The 23,414-nt window shown below is 45.7% G+C and overlaps 1 protein-coding gene and 1 long non-coding RNA gene across 8 annotated transcripts in view; one reads left to right on the top strand and one right to left on the bottom strand.

Moving 5' to 3' along the window:
* Nucleotides 1–256: 256 nt before the first annotated feature.
* Nucleotides 257–23,324, bottom strand: LOC107053313. Of its 6 annotated transcripts, none has more exons than XR_005859948.2 (5): nt 22,830–23,324; nt 15,583–17,734; nt 15,335–15,496; nt 15,042–15,112; nt 257–14,611 (listed from the first exon to the last, which is right to left on the bottom strand). It is a non-coding gene; the product is annotated as an uncharacterized LOC107053313 (long non-coding RNA). The 6 variants fall into 6 exon arrangements; XR_005859950.2 differs by having other exon boundaries at nt 257–15,112; nt 15,583–15,608; nt 16,622–17,734; XR_005859946.2 differs by having other exon boundaries at nt 257–15,112.
* Nucleotides 16,829–23,414, top strand: part of ST3GAL5 (ST3 beta-galactoside alpha-2,3-sialyltransferase 5) — a 29,863-nt gene continuing 23,277 nt past the window's right edge. The window contains exons 1-2 of one of the 2 annotated variants that reach the window (XM_040698760.2): nt 16,829–16,982; nt 18,043–18,077. In XM_040698760.2, coding sequence (XP_040554694.1) covers nt 16,972–16,982; nt 18,043–18,077 — 46 coding nt within the window. In that variant the 5' untranslated portion in view covers nt 16,829–16,971. The remainder of the gene's footprint in view (nt 16,983–18,042; nt 18,078–23,414) is intronic. The other variant, XM_040698766.2, reaches the window with a different exon arrangement.

Below are 23,414 nucleotides of genomic sequence, written 5' to 3'. Positions count from 1 at the left end.
GAAGGGTCAGCTTCACTTGGGCTTTTCACCTCTTCGGGTCACAACAAAAACAAAACAACCCAAACCCAAACAAACCCCAGAGCCAGACATCAGCGTTCCCAATGCAACAAAACCAGGCGTCTTGTTTACTGTCAACCAAAAGATTTCATTTGATCCTCAGCACAGGGGGGGAGCTTAAAAAAAACCCCTCACCACTTTGGAAGTGGTCCTACACGTGGAAAGGTTTGCGCTGGAATGAAATAAAAACAGCAGCCACTTTTCAACATTCTCAGTTCTCTTTGAGATATATATACATATTATATTATATATATATATATATATAATTGTTTTCCCTGGGATTACTTTCTAAATCCGGCTTCAGTCTGTGGAGGAGTGCTGGGGATATGAGAGGGTTTATTTACTGCCTAATAAATCATCTGGAAAACATCCGCATGCAATTAAATAAGGAAAACTTGTGTTGGCTGTGCACTCCCAGGGCTTGAGTCACTTTGAAAAACAGAGCTTGCCCTTCTGTCCCTCCTGGAAAGCTGATAACAAAGCCTTTCTGAAGGAATGGGTCAGAAATCACACCGCGAGAGCCAAAAGCCACCTCAGCTATCGCAGCGTATTGGCAGAAGGGATTGTTTCAGGAAGTCGCAGTCCTTGTGGTGCACCTGCAGGGATAGGCTCTGAGCTCACCCTTATCACAGGGACTTCACACTTGGGTATCACATGTAGGAGTCACGGAGTATCCCAGCTGGAAGGGACCCACACAGATCTTAGAATTGGTTGAGTTGGAAGGGACCCATAAAGGCCGTCTGGCAATCCCCTGCAATGAACAGGGACACCTACAGCCCCATCAGGTGCTCAGAGCCCCATCCAGCCTGACCTTGAGTGTCTCCAAGGACGGGGCATCCACCACATCTCTTGGCAACCTGTGCCAGTGCCTCAATACCCTGACTGTAAAGAACTTCTTCCTTATATCCAGTCTAAATCTCTTCTCTTTTTAGTTAGAAACCATTTCCCCTTGTCTTATCACAACAGACCCTGCTAAAGAGACTGTCTTTCTCTTAGCTCCCGTTCAGACACTGAAGCATTCTACATGTGCCACCCCCAACGCATCAGCTCTGTAGCACGGCTCTGGTTTCCTAGCAAGGTCTCACCCAGAGCTCTTAGAAATGGGGTTATCAGACCTCATGTAATTGAAACTGCTATTAATTTAGGTGGGAGGATGTCAGATGCTGCATTACTGCAGCTGTTGGGGACAGCAGGCTGAGAAACACCGGATGGATATGCTGAGTTAAACACTGGGATAAAAAAGGAGGGGAAAGGAGAGGTGATATCCTGGCACTCCCATTAGAGCTGGTTTTAGTATCTTTAATGGGGGGCGAAGGTTGCTCTCTCACTGCCAGGTTTTTTCCACCGTGTCAGAAAAATGCACTGCAATTGATCCTTCCATGCACCGGGGAAGAAAATGTCTTCTTAAGTACGTATGCCTGCGTGCAGCGACAGATGTGTGCCAGCCAAGGGGTGGTTACCTCTGTGTGCAACCCGAAAACGTGACAAAGGGCAGTGCTGGGTTACACCATGGCGACTCTTAGCCGCTGTTTCTGGGCAGTGATTTGCATCACATTTGTGTGTTTTGGGTTGATTTTTTTTTTTGCTCAGTTGCTGCAATGTCACTACAAATGAAATGCTGTTTTCTCACTGCAGCGTTCAGCAGCTGCTCCTGGTTAGCTGGAGAGCACAGCGCCTCCGGTTCCACTCTGGCTTCGCTATGGGCTGCTGCGAGGTGATGAAGGAGGAGCAGCTCCAAGCTGCCCAGACACAGTGCAAGGAGAAGCTGTGTGCTCAGAGCAAATGTCCGTAACACTCACAAGGTCTGGGCTCTGTTCCCAACTCAAGCACAGATGTCTCATGTGATCTCAGACACATCACATCCCTTCTCATGCAGATGATCCTTTAATGCTTTGCAGCACGCTCTGAGACTCGCCAGCAGAAGACGGTGCTCCTATGTAAGTTGGCTCGTGAGCTTCCTGACTGCATGTGTGTCCATTTCTGCCTCGGTTCTGGTCACCTCAAAGACACGACACGCTGTTCTGGTTGAACTCCGTGAGCCCTGCAAAGAGCTGGCTGGCACTTTTGGGTCAGCACTCACTTTAGCACCCTGCAAACCACAGTCATCCTTTGTTTTGCTCGGCTTGGCAAGAAAAGAATTACGGCTGGGGTGAGCCTGTCCAAACGGTGCTTATTACATTGTCCTATTAAGACAGACAAGGCCATATGCATTTCTGTCTTCATCTTGCACAAGTCCTCTGCTGTGCTGCTCCAAGGAAGAGGGAACGTTTCCTAGCACAGAAGCTCTTTCTCCAGCTGTAAACACCATCTGTGCCTTTAGCGTGAGGGTTCCCTTCCTGCCTTCTGGCCACTGGGAATTGTCACAGTCCAGAGATGGTGGATCTAAGGAGAATCTGGAGCACAACAAACCATTGCCTCTGTCTCTTTGCAGCTTGCAATTCCCATTTAATTTCAGGCACACAACCCCTAAGGTTGTGTGATGTTATTTCTGCAAACCTTGGCGGTGTGGAGGAGAACTCGGGCATGTTTGTGGCAGTCCATGCTTTAACATCCCTCATTCTCCATTCTCCTCCTGCTCTGTTCTGCCCGACAAGAAGAATGGTGTGTTTGGGAAGCAAGCAGTCCATCTGAATGCGGTTTCCATCTGCCAGATAATCCCCCTTCCAGGAGCGAGAGGTGTGATGATGCACTGAAGGGGTTTAATCCAATTCCCAGGCATCAATTACACTTGGTCTCTTTAGTGCTTTACAGGCTATTACTCCTTACGCCAAACCTTTCCAAAGACAAAATACCCAGGAAGCTACCAAGTCCCCGAGGGAAAGGAGCAGAGGAATATTTTTAGGCTTCATCAGGCACTGGTGTGGATTGCTGGCAGACTGACCAGAGCCATCCATACACGTACCATTGCTTACAGCTGAGCTGCTGTCACGTTGCAAGATGTGGCCTCGATGAATTCTCTGGTTTTTTTACTCGTTTTCAGCTGGTGATTCCAGTGCAGGAACCCAACCCACCTCTCCCCCATAGCAAAAAGCCCCTGTGGGATGCAAACTGCGAGCATGGGTGCGCAGCACACGTGGGTGCTGATGGAACAGGTGATACCCAGAAACAGTGTTTCCCAGCACCAGCCTGGGCAATTCCTGAGATAAATCCCACCAGGTCATGGCCAAGATGTTAATTCCTCTCCCCATGGATCCATGGGATGTGGTTTTCCCCAGACCTGTGACTTTTACCTCCCATGTGACTTGCAAGGCTTGGGGGGATCTCACCAATGTGGAGGGAGGAGGCAAAGGGGATGGAGCCAGGATCTGTTCAGTGATGTCCAGAGGCTCTGGGCACAGCCTGGAGCCCAGGAGCTCCCCCTGCCCATCAGGCAGCACTGCTGTGCTGGGCAGTGCTGGAGCACTGGCACAGGGACCAGAGAGCTATGGGGTCTCCTCTATGGGGATGCCCTAAAGCCACCCAGATGTGGGCCTGGGTACCCTGCTTGGGGTGTCCCTGCTGGGGCAGGTGAGGGTCCCACGTGTGCCCAACTGAGTGTTAGAGCCTCAGTAACTATCTTAACTTTGGAATGTTTGATCTTCCAATGAGGATTCACTGGGTTGAATTGTGAACACGTACGTATTTCCCCCACCTCTTTGGCGGCACGGTGGAGAATGTGGGTGCAGGTTTGAACTGTGTGGCTTCCTCATACCACGGAGACAGATCAGTCTGTCAGCGTGAAATCACAGCCAGCCCAAAATGTTTGGGTGACAAAGGAATGGCAGTGTTCTAAATCTGCGTCTGGCACTGCAAGGCCTTTGTTTGGTTTTCTGTCTGTGATCACTTCTCCCCTCTCAAGGAGCTACAGTAGTGATAACTGTTGTGGGTTTATATCATGTGGTGATGGGTGTTTTCTCTCTGAGGTTTGAATGACTGAAAATTCTTGGTTTTGTTCCTAAACGAGGAAGTTTCTTGCTGTTACGATTGCACATAAGGACTTGATCACTGAACTCAGACCATTGGACACAGAAATGAAAGCAAACTCCCTGTGTTACTTTCAGAACATGTTATTGTATGGGGTGGTATCAGGCTGCAGTTATCTGAGATAATTAACACTAAAAATAAGTAAACACCTCCTATTTTTTTTTTTTTTTTTAAGTAGTAGAGAGCTAGGGAGATGGAAGAGATACGGATAAGGGAATGGAAGGGATTTTAAAGGCCACCAAGTCCCTCTGCCACAGGCAGGGACACCTTTGTTGGAGCAGGCTGCCCAGCACCCATCCAACCCGGCCTTGAGCACCTGCAGTGATGGGGCACCCACAGCTCTCTGTGCCAGGGCCTCACTGCCCTCATATGGAACAGTTTCCTAGCAGTTATCTCCCAACGTGTTCTCTCTACAAGATTTGGCAGGATATACGTTTTCTTCTTCCACAGGGGAGGAGGTGATGTATCACTTCATCCTTCCAGGAAATACTTCCATGCAAATCGTATTCCTGGTGACTGAAGGAGAAGTGTTGCACCCACGGACCCACTTATAAACAAACTGCGCAGCTGTAAGCGTGCATGCAATCATGCATTTGAATACAAACAAATACACCTCAGCCCAGCTAGGAACGAAGAAGTTAACTGCAGCAATCTCTTTGCAGAATGAGGGCAGCAATCCCTGCGAACAACCAGCTTGAGATGTGCCTGCGCGGCTGCGTGCTCTGTCAGGCTGACAATGCGTGCAGTGAAAGCAGCGGCCGGGTTTGCCATGAGCTTTTGTGAGGCTGTGAATGAGCACTTGGGGTGGCATTCAGACCCATGTCCCCCGCAGCCCTGCACGTGCAGTTGTGTTCGTACCCAGACAGACAAATGGACAGAGCGAAGCTTTCTTCTGAGACACCAGAGCTGCAGCTCTTGTGCAATCGCATTGCTGCAAATGGTTAAAAACCAAGAGGCTGGAGAGGGAGAAGACACAGCCCAGCGATGCAAAGTGTGATTTATGGAGAGGTTTAAATGGTGCAGACAGGGAGTTTGGCTGAGGGCTGCTGCAGCCACCGAGAGAGGAGAAATAAAAACCCCAAAGAAGTACTTGTTCCCAAATGCTGAGAATTCAAACTTGGCTGAGAATTCAAAAATAACGCAATTCTGAGTTAAGCAAATTAATTATTGACTATCAGGGAAAAAAAAGCCTTCTCCAGAGTACCTGCTTTCAACAGTGAAGCACATGCCTGGAAAACAATGCAAAGTTTGACCTGGGAAATGCTGGCTTCCTCTCTCAGCATGGCTTCAGCCCTCAACCCCAGGCCAGGGCTGGCTTCCAAAGAAAGGGTCTCAGGAAAGGTTGCAGTGTCTGGGTCAGGCAGCAGCTGTGGAGAGTCTGATGCTCAGGGGATGGCCTCTTCGTTCCCCCGCTCCAGGTGTGGGATGAATGGATTCCCATTCCTTTTCCTCACCATTCAGATATTGAAGTCCACAGGGATGTAGTCTGCACCATACATACCTGCAGCTCTCACGAACAAATTCCTTCGATAAGAAGCTAATCCTCGTGTTATAGGGGTGCATCTCCTCTCACTCAGCCAAATGCCAGCAAGCTCCTGGGAAGAGGAACTCAAGGGCTTTAAAGTCCAGCAGTGGGGTGAAAATTCATTCTGGTGCAAATTGAGGTTGTTTCAGAATTTTCTTTCTTTCTTTTTTCAGTACTTTGGCTGGTATTGCTGGAGGACCCAATGCAGGAGCCCCAGAGTTTCTGCCTGGTTGTCGTCCTAGCTTCTCCTCCTTGTTACCTTCACCTCTTCCCAACAGGCTGAGCCCTACCTATACCTTGTGTCAGAAATGCCATCACTGTAATCAGTACTGACTTGAGGCTGGAGTTGGGAAGGCTGATCCCCCTCAGTCCTTAAGCCTTATCTTCTATGCCAGGAATCAGACCTGATAATCCTTGTAGGTCCCTTCCAGCTAGGGATACCTGGTGGGTTACCACGCAGGTGATCATGCTGCTCAGGGCCCCGTGCAATCTGGCCTTGAATGCCTTCAGGAAAGGGGCACCCACCAATTCTATGGGCAGTCTGTGTCAGCATTAAGTTTCCCCCCTGCACACAGGCATGTTCCAGCAGAGCTGGGCTTACCAAAACGATAAATTTGGCCAGAGAGATCTGATGTTTTGTGATTAAAAAAATGAGGAATTGTTGACTCGATTAATTATTTTGCTCTTTCACCATATCTAGATTCTCATCTATAATAGCTAAACCAGCCGGGGCAAGTTTTCTAAATTGATTTTAAATTGACCTAATTAAAGCATTAAGAGCACATAATGGAGATGTACTTAACCCAATTTAACCCTTCCTTAAATCAATTACACTAGAATGTAGTAATTTGCAGAGAGAAGCTAACCCAATTTAAGAAAGTTAAGACAAGTTACACACACTTGTAGGGCAGGTGTGTATCACTTCAGGCAGAAGAAATCTAGTGCATATCTTCATGTAACCAACCCACAACAAATGTCACCCAATAACATATGCTTAATATCAATTCATTAACTCAAGCTGTTTAGGCCAGAAGTGCCAATGACTTCCAGGACATCACAAACCACTACATCTCATTTTATTTCACCTATACTTCACCCACTACTTTTGTTCAAGTAAACAGGTTGTGCTGATCTCCTCTTCCATAGGATCTTGCACGTCTTTGGTCCCAGTTTGTGATTTGATGTGCTCCCATCCTACAGGAACACCATACATGGCCATATATGGTCTATATATTGACCATATAGTTTACTACAACACTCCTTTCAGAGAGCGTGTCTTAATCTGAAGGCCTCAGAAGAACACATGTAGCTATAGCTGCAATCATCAGTTGAGTTTCCTGTCAGAATTAGTCTGGCTTCCACTCACACTGCCTCTTCTGCCTCTTCTGCCTCTTCTGCCTCTTATGAAGGGCATGTTAATTAGGGTTTTGCTTGTTTTTTGTTTCCCTTTTTCTATCTGTGAAGGCATGTCAGCTTTTCAAGCGCTGTAAGCAATGTTACCATCCATGGCTAGTAATTGCTGCTGCTAAAGAATACAGAAAACACAAATGATCTGTGTGCAACGGGGAATGGGCAGGACAGAGAGGTGCTTTCCAAACCATTAAGGCTTGGTTAAAAAGGCTCCGAGTGCATTTTCTGAGGGATGGCTATGAGTTTTGGAAAGATCAAGTGCTGTGGAGCTCCACCCCTCCGCAAATGGCAGCTCCATTGCTCAATTCCTCCGGCTTCCTTTAACAAACTAAGTTGCCCTCCAGCTTGTCTCTATGGGCACTGCCCCTAGGCCCCTTATGTCCTTCCTGCAGCAAAGTATGGTCTTGCTCTCGCAGAACACAGGAAGAGAAACTTAAATCCAAGGGAGAAGAAGTGATGAAGCCTTGAATGCAACAAGCACAGATTTGCTAGAAGGTGCACAAATGCAGCTCCAGGAGTCTGCTGTGGTGAAGCAGAAGCAATGAGTGAGGAGCAGATGTGAGATGGCACTGGGAATAGGCAGCCTGCAGGTCAGATAGGCATGTATCTGCTGCTGATCTCCATAAGAAAGCATCTGGATGGAAAAATGCAGCTAGCACAAGCCTGCATACCATGTACATGGCAATGAGCCAGTGGGACAGCAGGTAAAGTATTATGATCCAACAAGCTGAAGCAAGAAACTGGCTGAGATGATAATGCTCATTCCTGTCGGTCCCTGTTAATTTAGGATATTCCATGATTGCACAATTCTGTGAATGTGATAGACACCAGACTGGAAGAAGGTGGTTTGGGAGACAGAGTGCTGGGAAAGGCTAAGCATCAGCAGCTTCTTTTACAGGCTGGGGTGATGAGGATAATTGTTGCTCTACTTTGCTATCAGAAACAGCATCAGGACACTACATGTTAAGTTAAACAAGCTCGTGGTACAGAGAAAACAAGTTCTGGAGTAGTGTTGTTGATTGTCTGTGAACATGACTTGGGGATGCAGAGATGGCAGCAAGACTCATAGCGATTCTATGATTCTAAGATGCTCTAGTTGCCAAAATGCAGCTTGGGGATGCAGCAGGAAGAGAAATTACTCAATGTTCCGAGTCTACAGCCAAAGCAGGGAAGAATAAAGTAAACACTTTCTATCAGAGCTGTATCATGCATCAGTTCCACAGCAGGACAAACATGGGGGGGAATACTGGTGGTTGTGGATGGTTGGACTGGATGATCTTGGAGGTCTTTTCCAAACCTGGCGATTCTATGATTCTATGAAATGAAGCAGCCTAAAGACATGGATGGAAACCTGCTGGGGGGCGGGCTTGTGAGGTGAGCTGGGCATGCCAGTACCAGCTGAGCTATGCAGGCCTGGAAGCAGTATGATTAATGTAGGAGACATGAACACAGCAACACAGCAACAGGAGAGCTGCAAAACTGTGAAGAGGAACGAAAATAGCATCAGGAAGGTGAGATTTCTTGTCTTCATCATATGCTGAAATCTCACACATTCTTCAAGCACTGCAAGAGACTTGAAGGGTGGCCAGACTCAGTAGAAGTTTATGCAAGGACAAGATTTGCCTTCCTGTAGGATTAGCGCTCTACGTGTCCTTTTCCAAGGTCTATCATCTGCCAAGGGGGATTCTTCCCCTGGTGGATTTGATTTTATTTGATTGCCCCATATCTATCTTTTTCCCCATCCCTGGAGGCATTTGGGATGCGTGTGAATGTGGCACTGAGGGATGTAGTCTGTTCGTGGGACTCTGGAGGTGAGTTTGGTGGTTGGACTTGCAGTTCTTTTCCAATGCAGATATTTCTATGATTTAAAATTAAACATCAGAGATCTCCATATGCCTCCTACTTGCCAAGTCTGAACAAAGCGAACTCTTGATGAAGATACGGCCAATTCTTGAACTATTTTTAGTATTATTTTCAAGTGTCAAGGAGGTGGGAGGGAAACACACTAGATTTCCTGCAGAGCCACCTGCCTGCAGGGATGCAGCACCTTGCTCTAACCTTCCTACAGACCAGCACTGAGCTCTCAGCTTCTGTAACCAGGGGAGGGGACAAGAAGGGGATTGTCAATTACAACACTAGGAGGAGAATGCTTTGCCTTGGACATTGATATAGAAAGTAAATCTAAAATAGTGATCATCTGTGTTGGATGCCAAATTGGCCTCATGGCTGAGCCTTGTGGTAGCAGTGTTATGTGAAGTAAAAAGGTACAGGTGCCCAACTCTGGTCCTATCACAGTTTACTAATGGTTGGTTGAAGAAACCCCACCCAACAGGATATGGGGTGAAAACAGTGTTTTTAGTGCATTACTGATGCAAAACAAGCTTAAACTGGATTCTTGCGTTTTTTTTTTTAGATATCCTTTGTCCAGTAAATATCTAGGACAGATTTACTGCAAAGCAAACTGTACTCATTTGTGGCTAAAAGGAAGATGAAGTTGCAGTTCTTAAGGTGCTAGAACAATGACATGTATCTAAAGCAGCCCTTGTTATCCTCTACATGCAGGGGCTGTGAAGCTGAGGGCCACCAGGTGCAGAGCAGTGCCCATGGCCTGAGAGTGGTCCAGAACAAGGACGAAAACCACAACCTCCGGAGCAGCCAGAGCAGGCACTGAACACCAGGAAACTGATGTCACTTCTACACAGGACCAGACCCAGGCTGGCGTGAGACCTGGTGCTGTATTACTCTTTGCTTTTGGATCCCCTTCAGCTGCGTTGCTCAGAGAGGACAGACGGGTGGAAGATTATTTACAGCAATCATTACAGAAATTTGGTCCGGCATGAGTTGGTGTTTCCTTCCATTGTTTCTGAGCTGGCATTAAACTTCTGAGCCAAAACCTTGTCGTTCCACCTTTGCCTCTACACAGAAGGAACACTGCATTGTGTTGTCTCCAAGCATAGAAAGAAAGGGCTAAGGGTGCCAATGCAGTAATTACACCTTTAGCAGACTTCTTAGAAGTTGCTCTATTAAAAGACCCATTTTTCATTAGCAAAAAGTAAAGAAGGCTGGGCAAGTGCACCAACCTCGGACTTCTCACTGCTAATTAAATAGTAGTAATATTAATTTAGCAGAAAGCCAAAGACCTCATTTTTCAAGATAGTTATCCACCTTACTCTCCATAACTTTCACCAGAAGCAGTAAAATGCTTACCCTCCCCAACACAACGAAAATGATCAGATGAATGTACACATGAAGGCAATTCATTGAGAAAACAACTATCATATCACAAACAACAACTATGTTATCTGCAAAGTTTATAGCCTCTACCTAATTTGATTTAAATTATCCCTGTTCTGTGGGTCATCTGTGTGGTTTGCAACCAGGCTATGTCGTGAGAAATCAGATTAATCACCTCTGTGTGCTGCTGCTGCTGAAGAAAAGCCACAGATAGGTGACTCACAATGTCGTTCCTGTGTGAGTCATCGGAAACATCACATTTGGTCTCCGGTTCTGCAGATCCGTGTTAATATCCATCAGGAGTTGTCATGCTAATTAAATGAGCTTTTTGTTTTCTTGCCCTCCTCCTAGTCTTTTAATACTATTCAGCCTTGCTGATGGCAAGGTCTGTGTATCTGCCTGCCTGACCTTGTTTATCTGAAACGTGATGCCGGTTTCCCCTGAGGTTCACCTGACCCAGTCTCCAATGGGGATATCTGAGTCAGGCACTCAGGGATTCCTGATATGGCAGCCAGAAGAAATGGGTGTGTTTAAGGTAGGATTCAAGTGTTGTCACACAGCGATGTAGGGCAAGGGAACCCTACACTGGCTGTAGGGAGGAGCCACACAACCATCCATGACTCCACTTGGACAAGACTCTGAGCACTCAGATTGAGCTGTAGATGCCCCTGTTGATTGCAGGGGAGTTGGACTAGATGACCTTTAAAGGATCCCCCCCAGTTCAAATGATTCTATGATCAAACAGCTCCTAAAATCATTGGGGATGTTCCCAATGAGTTTTAGAGAGGATTTTCATTTATAGGTTATGGCAGAAACATCTATCAGCATAACCACACCAAGTGTAGGTACCACTGGACAAAGATGCTCCAATAAATGCTGTAGGAGACTCATCCCACTCATCTTTCCAATCAATAGGAAAGTCACAGAAGACACTCAGCTTTTGACCACAGAAGCCCAAGATCGAGCCTGGCCCTTAGGGTTGCAGTGGTGGTGAATGTCCTCACTGCATGGTGTTCACTGTTGAACAGATGATAACAAATAGTGTATTTCTTCTGAAGCCATTTCCATCCTTCCACTTGTTAATGCACTGCTTTACCTCTGATGCTTTTAAACTAGTAAACTTTAAAGCAGTAAGTATTTAATAGTGATAGACTCCCATTTGGGGAGAGAAATTAAATGTAATGATACAAGAATGTTTATACTAAAATATTTGTGTTTTTTCCTGGTAGGTTGCTTCTGCGAAGTGAACAAACCAACTAGCAGAAGAGTTCAAACCCCTGATGAAAGGGATTATGATTTTTGTGCATGATGATAAGACCAGAAGCCAGACTGACATCTGCAAAGCCCTACCAACAAAGCTTGTTGCCTTGCCTTCAGAGGTGCACAGCAACCCTCTGGTGAGTGAACTGAACCCCTGTCCAGAGGCAGAAGCACAGGGAAATTCAAGCAACCAGCTCCTCTTCCGCCTTAAGATTTCCCAGATTTTGAAGAGACCTCTCTCCCTGTTGATATTCTCTGCACGGATTCATGGCCAGTTAAAGTCTCAGCTAAAAATAAAATAGACTTGGGTTAACCTCAGGCTGCTTCCTGGAGAGAGGAATGCCCTGGCTCTGCTCAGCCTCCAAGAGAAGAGAGTGCTGCAGGCCCAGATGTGGCATCACCAGAGCAGGAACATGGCAATTTGGACAGAAGGAATAAGGGAGAGAAAAGGGATCTGGCAGTGCTGCTGATGGGGGAAAATGAAAAGCAAAAAGAAAAAGGAAAAGCTAGGAAAAGCCCTGGTCCTTCCCACAGGCTTGGTGTGGCAATGTAAGGCAGGAAAGGGCAGCCCTGACATGTTGCAAGGGATGCACTGAAATCCTCTTCCATCTACAAAGCAAGGCAATATTTTGCTGGGGTTCCTACAGCAGCTGCTATGTTCACAGATGGCAACAGGGGACACCAGCACAGAAAAACCTCTTGTGGCAGGTGCCAGGAGGGTGTGGGAAAGAACCTGCGGCTGAGAGATGCTACAGTGTCCCAAAATTGCACTAGGAGTAAGGGTTTGCTGAGGAGAGGGCAGAAAAAATGCAGAACCCAAGAGTCTGCTGGAGCCAGACAGGTTGTATCTACCTAAATCTTGAGATGAAATAACATTAAGGAAGAGGAGTGAAGTCTGGAAAGGGGAACTTAAAGCAGTCATAGTGAATGACGTCTTTACTACTTTTCTTTATGACTCTTAATCTTCCCCTCCTTCCCTTCAAGACAGAGCGGATGAGTTGCCTTCAGTTTCAGGATTGTGCACTGGCAAAAAATATTAAAATACATTTCATTAGAAAGAGTGTGCTTAGAAATGGACATGCATTCCAAATACGCTTTTTTTTTCCCCCCCAGAAAGAAATACAAATGAAATGCAAACAAAAATAGGAAGAAAAGACAATGCAAATCTAAGTCAAAATAAAGACATGTCGCAACACACTTAGCATCCAAAGCATGGAGAAAGTCCAAACGCCTCCAAGCAATTCTGCAACAGAGCATTCAGGTTACACACTTGCAGAGGAATAATTCTCTATCAATCTATTACGGTGTCGAAAACACATTATTTTGGGTTCTCAACCTGAAATACCACATCTTAAGCAAGTCATTTGGCAGCAGCTGGGAGAGTAGAAATGGTGTGCGTTGGCTCAGGGCACTTGGTTTTGAGCTGGCAAGCAATGTTCTCTGTGTCAGCATTGATTTATCTTGGCCCAGGTTTCTCTTTTGTGCTCTGGCAAGACTTCAGCAATATTAGCAAGCGAGCGTGATTTAACATTTGTACATTTCTAGGAAGAGCAGCTTTATTTCTCCTGTCAAGATAAGACATTATCCATGTGCAGGAAGTGTTGGTGGTCTTTCTGCTGTGAAGAGGCTGGCAGGTGAGTCCAGCATCCGAACTGGGATGTAAAAGTGCTGCTGGGCTCCCAGCTCTACAAGCACACCTCTGCCTCCTGCCTCGGTGGCATTAGGTCACTGCATGGGCATCCACAGGCTCTTATAGAATCAGAATCATTAAGGTTGGATAAGTCCTCTAAGATCATCCAAACCCAACCTGTCCCTACCATGCCCACCCCTCTGTGTCCCTCAGTGCCACATCCCTGTTGTTCTTGAACACCTGCAGGGACGGTGACTCTACCACCTCCCTGGGCAGCCCATTCCAATGCACTACCACTCTTTTTGGAGAATAACTTTTTCCTATTATCCAACCTGGAGCTCCTCTGGAGCAATTTGAGGCCATTACCTCCTGTCTTTTTGCTTACCTGGGAGAAGAGATCGACCCCCACCTTGCTACAACCTCCTTTCAGTTTTAACATCTGCATGCATTTACAGAGGACAAAGTGGAAGGCAGGTTATTTTTGTACCCAAAGTGTCTGGTTTAGCAATGACTTGGGCTGGCCTCCTTTTGATGTGTATTCCTCAGAGAAAACCTGATCCTGGCAATCAGGGATAAGGGGCTGCTCAGAAGGCTGGGGCTGCTCAGAAGGTGCTCTGATGGTGCATGAGGGACACATCTGGCCCAATGATGGCAACAGAGGCACACAGCCACCATGTGTGGTGGGGCCAGACCCTGATGTCCTACTGGACTTTGCACGAGGCAGAAGAACAGACATTTCCTAGGGTAAATTTTTGAGAAAACACTTTCTTTTTTCCAGCAAGGAAAGATCACCTGTGGGACTTCTACCTTCTGTATGTGAGATGTGTCAAAATTGCCCAGAGCTGGTGTCTTTCTGGCACCAGAAAGCTGCCCCATGTCTTCCCAGTATGAGAAGGGGCTGCTCTGGCTCAGCCCTGATGTATCCCCTGCATGGCTTCCATCTTGCCTGTTGTTGTTTTTTTTTTTCCAAGGTTTTAAACTGTTTTGCCCTACTCTATTTCCTATTATGGCACAATAAAGCTGTGTGCTGCGGAGAGCACGCTTTATTTAATTTGTTATGCCATTCAGAGAAGTAAAAGAAACTCCTAGATGGCAGATCCTCAGCAGATCCTCAAATCCCTGTATAAACTCATGACACCGCCAGGCACTATTTATTCACACAGTAACATAAAGCAGGACCGTGTCTGCCTATGGCACATTGTCAAAATAGGCTCTTCGTGCTTTCCTCAGTAGAGAATAGCCTTGATGGGCTCTGGTAATTGCTCTTGTGTCTGTCAAGCAACTTTAAATCAGCTTTCCTCCTCCTCATTGCTCCATCAGGCTCACAAAGTAATAATAGCAAAGAGAAAATACAACACAGTGCAATACAAGCAGAAATGTTTGGGTGTGTTTCGTTGTCTGGAGGTCAGCAGTCGCCCATAAATAAAAAACCTTCTCCTCCCGGAGCAAAGCCTTAGACTTTGACTCCAGGGCAGGGCCCTGGGATGTGCCTGCAGATGTGGCTGGAGATCAGCAGCTGTAGCACTGCTGCCCTGTTATGATAACAGAGATAACTTAAGATTTTGTATTAGGTAGGGACACTTCTGATAAAGCATACCATAAAGCAATCAACAGCACGCATGCCCTGTCAGTTGCCCACGTGTTACCAACCTGAAGAGAAACCCTTTCAGGCCTGTGTGGAGCTGCATGGGCTAACAAGCACTTACCCCTTCTATAACACATCTACCAGTATATCAGCCTGACTTTCATCTTGTAACTGGCAGCCTCAGTACAGTTCTCTATTTCATCTATCCTCCAGCTCAACCTTAGCTGCTACTTCCCATTCTGCTGCTCACAATATGTATATTTTTTTAAGTGCAGCTCTCTGGCCTGTCTTGACCAACACACCAGGCAACAGGAAGGTGCTCTCAGAAGCTGCAGAGTGAAGGGCAGCAGGTTTCTTTCAGTCACAGCCTCACTGACCTGTTCCTTTACCATGGGATTTTTCTTCTCCTCTCCTTTTTCCCACTGCATATTTGGTTTACCTCAAACACCTGTGAAGATTACAGACATGGCTTTCTCAGCAGCTTGGTCATTTAGCATCAGTTTACAGCAGGCTGAATCAATAAAGATTTTAGTTCTCCTTTGCTAAGTTGGCACCCAAAGTTGGCTGTATTTTATTTGCCAAGCATGTGCACAAAAGAACGTTGCCTTGCTGTGAGTTATCTGTAAAATACCAACGTATCTCATTTAAACGTACCCACGGTGTAACTCACCTGGCAATGGTTGAAGGTCAAGTTGGGGATTGGTTGTACTTGACCTGTAGAAGTTCATGGGACCTGACAAGGTGCATGCACAGTACTGAGAACTTCCTGATGTCCTGACAAGGCCACTGTTGTCTTCAGAATGTCATGGACATTGGTGGAAGACCCTGGCAACTGGAAAAAGACACATGCCAAATCCCTTTTCCTAAAAAGGCCAAAAGATCAACCTGGGGAACAAATGGGTCAGTCTCACTTCAGACCTGGGCAAATCATGGAGCATGTCCCCCTGGAATACATTTCTGGACATGTGAAGGAGAAAGCGACTGGCAAGAGGTCTGGATTTACTAACAGACTATTGTGCCTGATCAACCTGAAGCAATTCTATGATAAGATGATGACTGGATTTGTGGGTATGGGGAGAGCATCACATCCCATTCACTTTGACTTCAGCTTGCTTTCAAAATCATCTCTAACAATATTCTTGTATCCTAGTTACGAAGTTATAGTCTGGATGGGTGGGCAATGAGAGGCTTAAGAGCTTGGTTGGATGATCAGGCCAAGAATCCCAGGTTAATGGGATGTGCTAACAAGTGGGGTATAGGATCACAGAATCATAGAACGGCCTGGCTCGAAAAGGACCACAATGATCATTGAGTTTCAACCCCCCTGCTATGTGCAGGGTCACCAACCACCAGACCAGGCTGCCCAGAGCCACACCCAGCCTGGCCTTGAAAGATCCAGCCAGCCTGGCCTTGAAAACTGCAGGGAGTCTATCCTGGGACTCATTCTGTTCAACGTTATCCGTGTTGTCTGTTGCTATCCATGACCTGGAGGAGGTGATGGAGTGCCTGCTCACTGAGCCGGCAGGAGATGCCAGGTAGGGAGGAGCAGTGCATATGCTTGAGGGCAGGGTAGGGCAAGGCAGCCAGAAAGATCTACTAAGTTGGAAAAAATTAAACAGAACCTTTGTGAATTTTGACAAGGACATGTGCGAAGCCCTGCAATGGGAAAGGAAGCACCCCTGGCAGTGATAAGGGTTGGTGAACAACAGGGTGGGGAGCAGCTATCCTGAGGAGAACTTTGGATCTTGGTAGATAGCAGGCTGCCCATGAGACAGCACAGTGCTCTGGAAGCAAATAAGGCCAAAAAAGCCTCTTGGACTGTACTAACAGATCAGTTAAAGCCATCTACTTAGCACTTATGTGATCTCTGGAGAGGGTCACCATCATGGGTAGGGACTGGGCGCCATGAGGAGACATTGAGAAAGGTGGGTTTGTCTGGCCTAGAGGACAGACTGACTGGAGATCTGATGGAAGCTGCTTGTATCTGTTGAGATCATAGAGAAGATGGAGCCAGGCTTTTCAAAGGGGGGTGGGAGGTGGGGCACAGTGGAGGGATGATGAGACAACAATGGTCAGTAGAAATATGAAGGGTTCTGCCTAGATAAAAGGAACACTTTTTCACCATGGCAACAGCCAAACAGTGGAGTAGGTTGCCCAGGGATGTTGTGAAAATTCCTTCCTTTGACATTTGTAAGCCTTGACAGGGCAACATCTTGAGCAACCTGTTCTGACCTCAGAGCTGGCCCTGCTAGGAGCAGAAGGTTGGAGAACAGATCTCCCGAGGTTCCTTCTAGCTTCAATTGCTCCATGTTCCTAACGTATGTCAGTTCAGTTTATCTGCAGAATAGTTTATCTACAAAAGGGAATGTTTGCTGAACTGATAACAAATAGCACAAAAGTAGTGTGGTCTGTGGTATATATTTATTTCCAATGAAATACTTTATTAGTTTCCTTCAGAAAAGTGCCAAAGGTTGCAGCAGATATGCTGAGTAAATAGGCTAATCAAAACCACAATGTTGGAATTTAAACCAGCAAACAATATCGTTTATTCTTAAGAAAACTATTACTTTGCCTAAGCAAAAGGGAAAAAAAAGAAAAAAAAGAAAAATGGAATCAGTGATCTTTATTGGGTTTTAAATATATTTGCTAAAGGAGCTGCATAGGAATTAGCAATGTTATAGAAGAAAAAAGGTAAAAAAGGTAGCATTTACATAAATGCAAAGGAAAATTTACAAAACAAATCTACACACTTGCTCCTTTTGCTCGGTGGGTTCAATTTTTTGATTATAGTTCCATTTTAACATGCCATCCTGATGGAGGTTTCCATGAAGGTCTTGGGCAGGGGAGAAAAAAGGGGAAGAAGGAAGCCAGAAAAGCCTACCTCCTGGCTCAGGCTGGTGCGATGGTATTCAGAATTCCCTGGAGTGGCAGTCTGCAGTCTTGTGGCCACGAGCCTTGGGGTTCCTCTTGTTACAGCCTCCCAGGGCTCTCTGCCACAGCAGGATGGGTGCTTTTCTCCTCTCAGACTTCTTTCCACCACGTGCTCTTCATTCTCCCAGCCATCTGCAATCTTACAAAATGATTTAATGTTGAACTTGCTTTCTATTACTAACATTTTGTGGCATTAGGTAATAACTTAATTGAACATTTAGAAAAGCATTAATATATTTTCTCTGCAAATGCATTATTAATACATACATTACAGTCTCTGCTGTTAAAGCTTTGTACAATTATTAATAGGCTTACAGTGATATGAACTAGATGAAAATAGTTTCTTCTAGGAAAAAGGCATGCAAAAGGATACAGATTATATCTGGTTTTGTATCTATCATTGTTGTCAGTTACAACTTTGTTTTTTATGCTTCTTTACTCCAATAGCCCTGAGCCTGTCTGCACCAGTCCAAATGGGAAGTGTGAGTATATCTGTCCTGTTTCCCCTCAATTCACAATAACAGCTTAAGTGTTTGGAGAATAAGAAAATGCTTCTTATCCATCCATTTTGACAACTGACTCGTCCTCAATGCAATGCTGCTGCTTCTCCCTAGAGTGGCACACCACATATATCACCACCCCTTCCATCTTGGCTCTATTTAGGATTGCACCCACAACCTGCCTTCCCTTGCAAGTGAGAGCAGCAGTGCATCTACAGGCATTAATTTGTTTTTAAAGCTTCTGGGAAGAACACATTAATGATTTTTAATGAGATGTTTTTTCAGATTACTGGGCAGAGCTGAAAACACATTCATGCTTGAACATAATACTGAGGTACAGGAAATAGTGAAGGGATCAAGGCAAAGACAAAAACGAGGCGCAGAAACCCTATGCAGTTATTTAATGAGCTGAAATGGTTTAAGGAGATTTTAAAAGCTGGCTGTTCTAGGGTTGGGAAGTAAAATTAAGAGGCTGACTATGTTAAAATAATTATTAAAACATCAAAGCCAATAGCGGGTCAGCTCAAAGCTCCATCCAGCCCAGCAGGTTCTGATAGCAGCTGATAATACAGGAGCAGAAAGAGCGTATGCACGGTGCAAACGCGTTCTGTATTTCCCCAGAATACATTCCCAGGAACTTGATGAACCACAGCAAAAGTCTCTGATGATTTTTCAGTCTCTTTTTAAGCCGATGTAAAGTTTTGGTATCCACAATACCTGAAGCAACGAATACTTCTATCGTAACTGCAGGCTGTGTGAAGGATTACCTCATTCTGTTTATCCTGAGCCTTCCAAGTTCTACTTTGATTTGATGTTCCTCAGATGCCATATCTGATAAGCCACTGAACAGCCTTGTTTCCTGCCCCTTGTTTGGTCCACTGATGATTTTATAGACTGTGATACTGCTTGCCCTCAACTGCAGACTGGAGTGACCCATTTGAGTTAGCCATGCCCCATTTGGAAGCCCTCCAACTACTTCTGTTCATTCTCTTAAATGTTTTGAGTCTTTTCCAGTTCTACCATATTATTTCTAAGCTAGGGATACTGCAGCTGCCCAAGGAATTTGAGACGCATCGGGGATTTATACAATGGCATTTATACATTCTTTTTTCTTTCTTTCTGGTCTTTCCTTCTCTCCTAGTAACTTTTCCAATTGTAACAGTTCTTGGTTTACATTTTGATCTCTGCTGAGTGCTGAACTTGACTTCTTCAAAGAAGGTTGATAGATCTGTGAGACACTCATTTTCTTTACTAAAGCAATACTGACTCCCTCAAATGTGTCTTCTCCATGTGCTCACTAAGTCTCTTCTGCTCATCAGCATGATTCCTACTTATTTGTCTATTAAGTATATCAGGCTTCCAGGCCTACAGTTTCCAAAATCTTCTCCAAAATCCTTTAAAAAATGGGTGCTCTATGAACAGTCTCCCAGTCCCTACTGATGCCAAGGTACTTGCAAATGAGACGGCAGAGAAGTCAGTGCCTGAGCTCCTTTCTACTTCCACTTCACCTCAAGACAGGAATTCTCAATTGCTCCCTTTAAAGAAGTTTCCCAGTATTGGAATTGGCCAAAGCTCATCCATGCCATCCACTGATCAGTAATTTCTTCTGTGGTTGTATCTTCTCCAGATGATCCTTCTGCGTCCTAAAAGGATACTGGTTTTACAGACCAGTCAAACTCTCCAGTAGGCTTCCTGACTCTGGATTTGTTCAGAGAGAGATTTACTGTTTTTTCTATCTATCTTTTGTGGATTGTTCCTGAACCTCCTTTTCTGACTTCTCTGTCACATTTTTGGATTTAAATCATTAGAGTTTACAGTCTTAGCAGCCTTCTTCATAGAATCATAGACTCATAGAATTGCTCATGTTGTAATGTTCCTTATAGTGCTTTTAATTCAGGTCTTCCTTTCAGAAATTCTCTGTTCTGGTGCATTTCTTCACAGACCAGTGACTTTATAGAGCCTCCATGTCACCCTTGAAAGCTCAGATAGTTCAGATGTTCCTGTTGTACCCTTGAAAACTCAGATAGTTCAGACAGAAACACTCTTTTTTTTTTTCATGCATATATATTTCATTTATTACTTCTCTTTTCTGAAAAGAGAGCAGCAGAATAGGATTGATTTTTTTTTCCCTGGTGTTACAAAGGTTCTGAGTCTAAGGACATCGTGGTTACTGCTACAGCGTGGTTGGTTCTTTGTCAGTAACGTTATTAAGGTATTAAAATTACAGCATCTTCTCACTGAGATTAATAATGCTTTGGAACCTGCCTCAGTTTGGAAGAAGGCCAACAGGCCATGGTTTTACATGCTGTTCGTAGGGTAAAGGCATTCTGCATAAATATTCTAGCAATCAGTCCTCCATTAGCATAGCTAGGGTGTGTGGGTTTCAACCATGGATTCCTTCCTCCATTACTCTGTCCTTAGCATTTCTGGAACATATTTCAACTTCTTTGTGCTGGCAATAAGCACCTTCCCTCGCCATTAAAATAAAAAGTCATATTCTAAATAGGAGAGTCAGATATGTCTAACCACAGGAGCACCATTGCTTTTTAAAATTACAGTGGAAAACCCAGCCTGTATTAGTAGCAAGAAACACCTAGTTACAGAAGCCCTCTGTTGAGAAAATGCTTTTCCTCTGAACTACAGCATGACAATCTGAGCACTTATTCTCCAGTACAACAGCAGTGTCACTATTTCGTAATTCAATCATCAATCAGAATGAACATTAAAGCATAACACAGCTTAATAAAACCATTAAAGCTGTGCCACAGAAATAATTACAAAGGCTAGTAATAAGAGAGATCCGCTTACTTAAATGGAGCATCATTTGCCTTACCCCACCCATCCAGATAAGACAGCTAGGACGTGGGAGACAGCACAGTCTATGATTCAGACTCTTTCCTAGAAGGCAAAATTGACTATAAAACCTGAAAACTGCTCTTGGTGCAGATCTAATTATGCCCAGAGCCAGAATCTCTGAGAGTCAACCATACAAACTGAAAGGTATCCAACGCCCCAGTTATGCTAGAGAAAATTTAATGGAAATTTTTAGATACACACTCTCACTCAGGGGGCAATTAAAATCCAGATGGGATAAGAAGGCATTTAAGACAAACATACAAACAAAAACTAACCAAAGCTAAAACAGAACTCAGAAAGTGACACAAGCACATAAACCTAAAACGAGACTCAAATAAATGATTTTCTTTAACTGGCTGGTGCATGTGTTAAGGGAACGGTGCTCTCAGGGTCGTTTAAATGAAGACACTGAGGATAAACACATGGCTAGGCTTTCAGAAGCACTCTGGTGCTTCTGCCATTGATCCAGCAAAGATTTGTCCAAACTAGCTCAAAAAAACCCTTTCCTTGCCTAAGTGTTTGTTTAAGCATCTGCATGTCTTTACGTCTACAACCACTCTGGATCATGGGAATGATCCTATTATGATGTATGATGAGATTCTGCCTGTCTCTCCCCCATCTGCTCTCCCAACACGGCCCAGCAGTTTGAGCTACATGCAGACCGCTCATCCACTGAGATCACTCCTGCTGGTTTTGACTAAAGAAGAATATAATGCATCTTTGTTGCAGCTGCTCTTCTTCAAGGCTGCTTGCAAAGCCCGGTTGTTCGCTGACCCATGCCTGATGTGGCCGGCCCTGTGACACCCTGGGGCATGCCTGGCTGCACAGTCGAGGTCTTTATTTGCATTTCTGGCTTCATCTGTAAGTCCAAAGCAATGAATGGTTTGCTTGCAATTATAGAAGACTAGAAATAAGAGCTAAGCCTAAATGAATCTTCTGTGCTTGGTTATGTCCATGGCTGAAAAAATTGAGATTTTTTTTTTTTTTTCCCTGAAACATATATATTTTCCCTAGAGCTGTGCAAACAGCAATCAAGGATGTGGCCTGACTATAAGCCAAACACCAAACAGCCAACAGAATACAAAAGCAAAGTGTTATCTGTTGTAGAGAGTAAGCACACAATTTAGCAAGAATAGCAAAGAAGACACCAAAGTGTGGCTAAGGAGTGTATCTACATTTAAATTAGGCTTAAAGTTTGACATAATTTAAGTCCTTCTCTTTCAGGATGCGAGCTCATTCAATACTTTGCAGTAAGGAAATGTATGTGCCTATCTGAAAATTGTGGGCATTTTCCGGCTTCTGCAGTTGTTGTCACGGGTGAGAATACCTTCGCCGTATCACACCTTCTGAATTGTGAATGAGACCTGCTACTAGTTTTTAAACATTAAGCCTTACATTTGAAGGGAAAGCTGCTTTTGGGGGGACTTCTGAACTAGCAGGCTGCCTGCTGGTACCTGCCCGGGAAGCTCCAGGCACTGTGTAAATCCCAAAGCAAACACTCTGCTCCAATCTCCTGTCAGGGGATTGCAGAGAGCGATGAGGCCTCCCCTGAGCCTCCTCTTCTCCACACTGAGCCATCCCAGCTCCCTCAGCCGCTCCCTATCAAACTCGCACTCCAGACCCCTCACAGCTCCATTGCCCAGCTCTGCACACACTCCAGGGCCTCCACGTCTTTCTTGCAGAGAGGGGCCCACAGTGGTGACACCACAGCAGTGGTGACACACTCCCAGCTGGCACAACCCATAACGGCCTCATCTATTTTCTCCCTTAATCAGCTCCCTCCTGCAGCTGCTGCACTGGCTATTTAGCTTGTGTTTTCATGTGTTCCCCCCCCCAGCCCATTTATTTTCTCTCCTTGCGGCTCAGGCTGTTACTTACAGCGCTATGGTAACGCCAGAAGGGGCTGTGAGGGCGCTCCTCCCCGCCTGCGTGCTGAGCGCTGCTTTGCATGCGCGCGGCGTACCGTGCACGCTACATCAGGTGTAATTTCATGGCTTTTCGGAAATAAAAGCTCCTCAGCAGCTGTGGGGAGGTCCGTAAGCTTCCACCCAAGGCACCGAGACTGCGAGGCGAAACGAATTAAAATCCCGTGGTTGTCGTGGCAGGTCTCGATTCCCCCTGTGGCTCGCAATCACGGACGAGGCTGAAAGCATCTCGCAGAAAGCGAGAGACAAAGGGGAGAGCGGGGTGCCAGCCCGGCAGCCAGCCTGCACCGCCGAAGCCCTCATTTGAGGGGAACGATATAGATGTCATTTATTTATTTGCTTTGCAGAAAGAATGAAAAAGGTGCATTTTGGGCTAAAGGGCAAAGAAAAGAGGCGGGCGAGCGCGCACGGCGAGGAGAAGGGCTCCCCTCAGAGGGGAGGGCTCCCCTGAGCTCGGCGGGCTCCCGTAGGGCGGCGGGCTCCCCCGGCGCCGCAGCGCGCCCCTCAGCGCGCAGGCCCCGCCGCCGCCTGTCACCTC

This window comes from Gallus gallus, chromosome 4 (genome assembly GCF_016699485.2).
Source record: "Gallus gallus isolate bGalGal1 chromosome 4, bGalGal1.mat.broiler.GRCg7b, whole genome shotgun sequence".
Taxonomy (NCBI): domain Eukaryota; kingdom Metazoa; phylum Chordata; class Aves; order Galliformes; family Phasianidae; genus Gallus; species Gallus gallus.
This window is presented reverse-complemented; position numbering and strand designations above follow the sequence as displayed.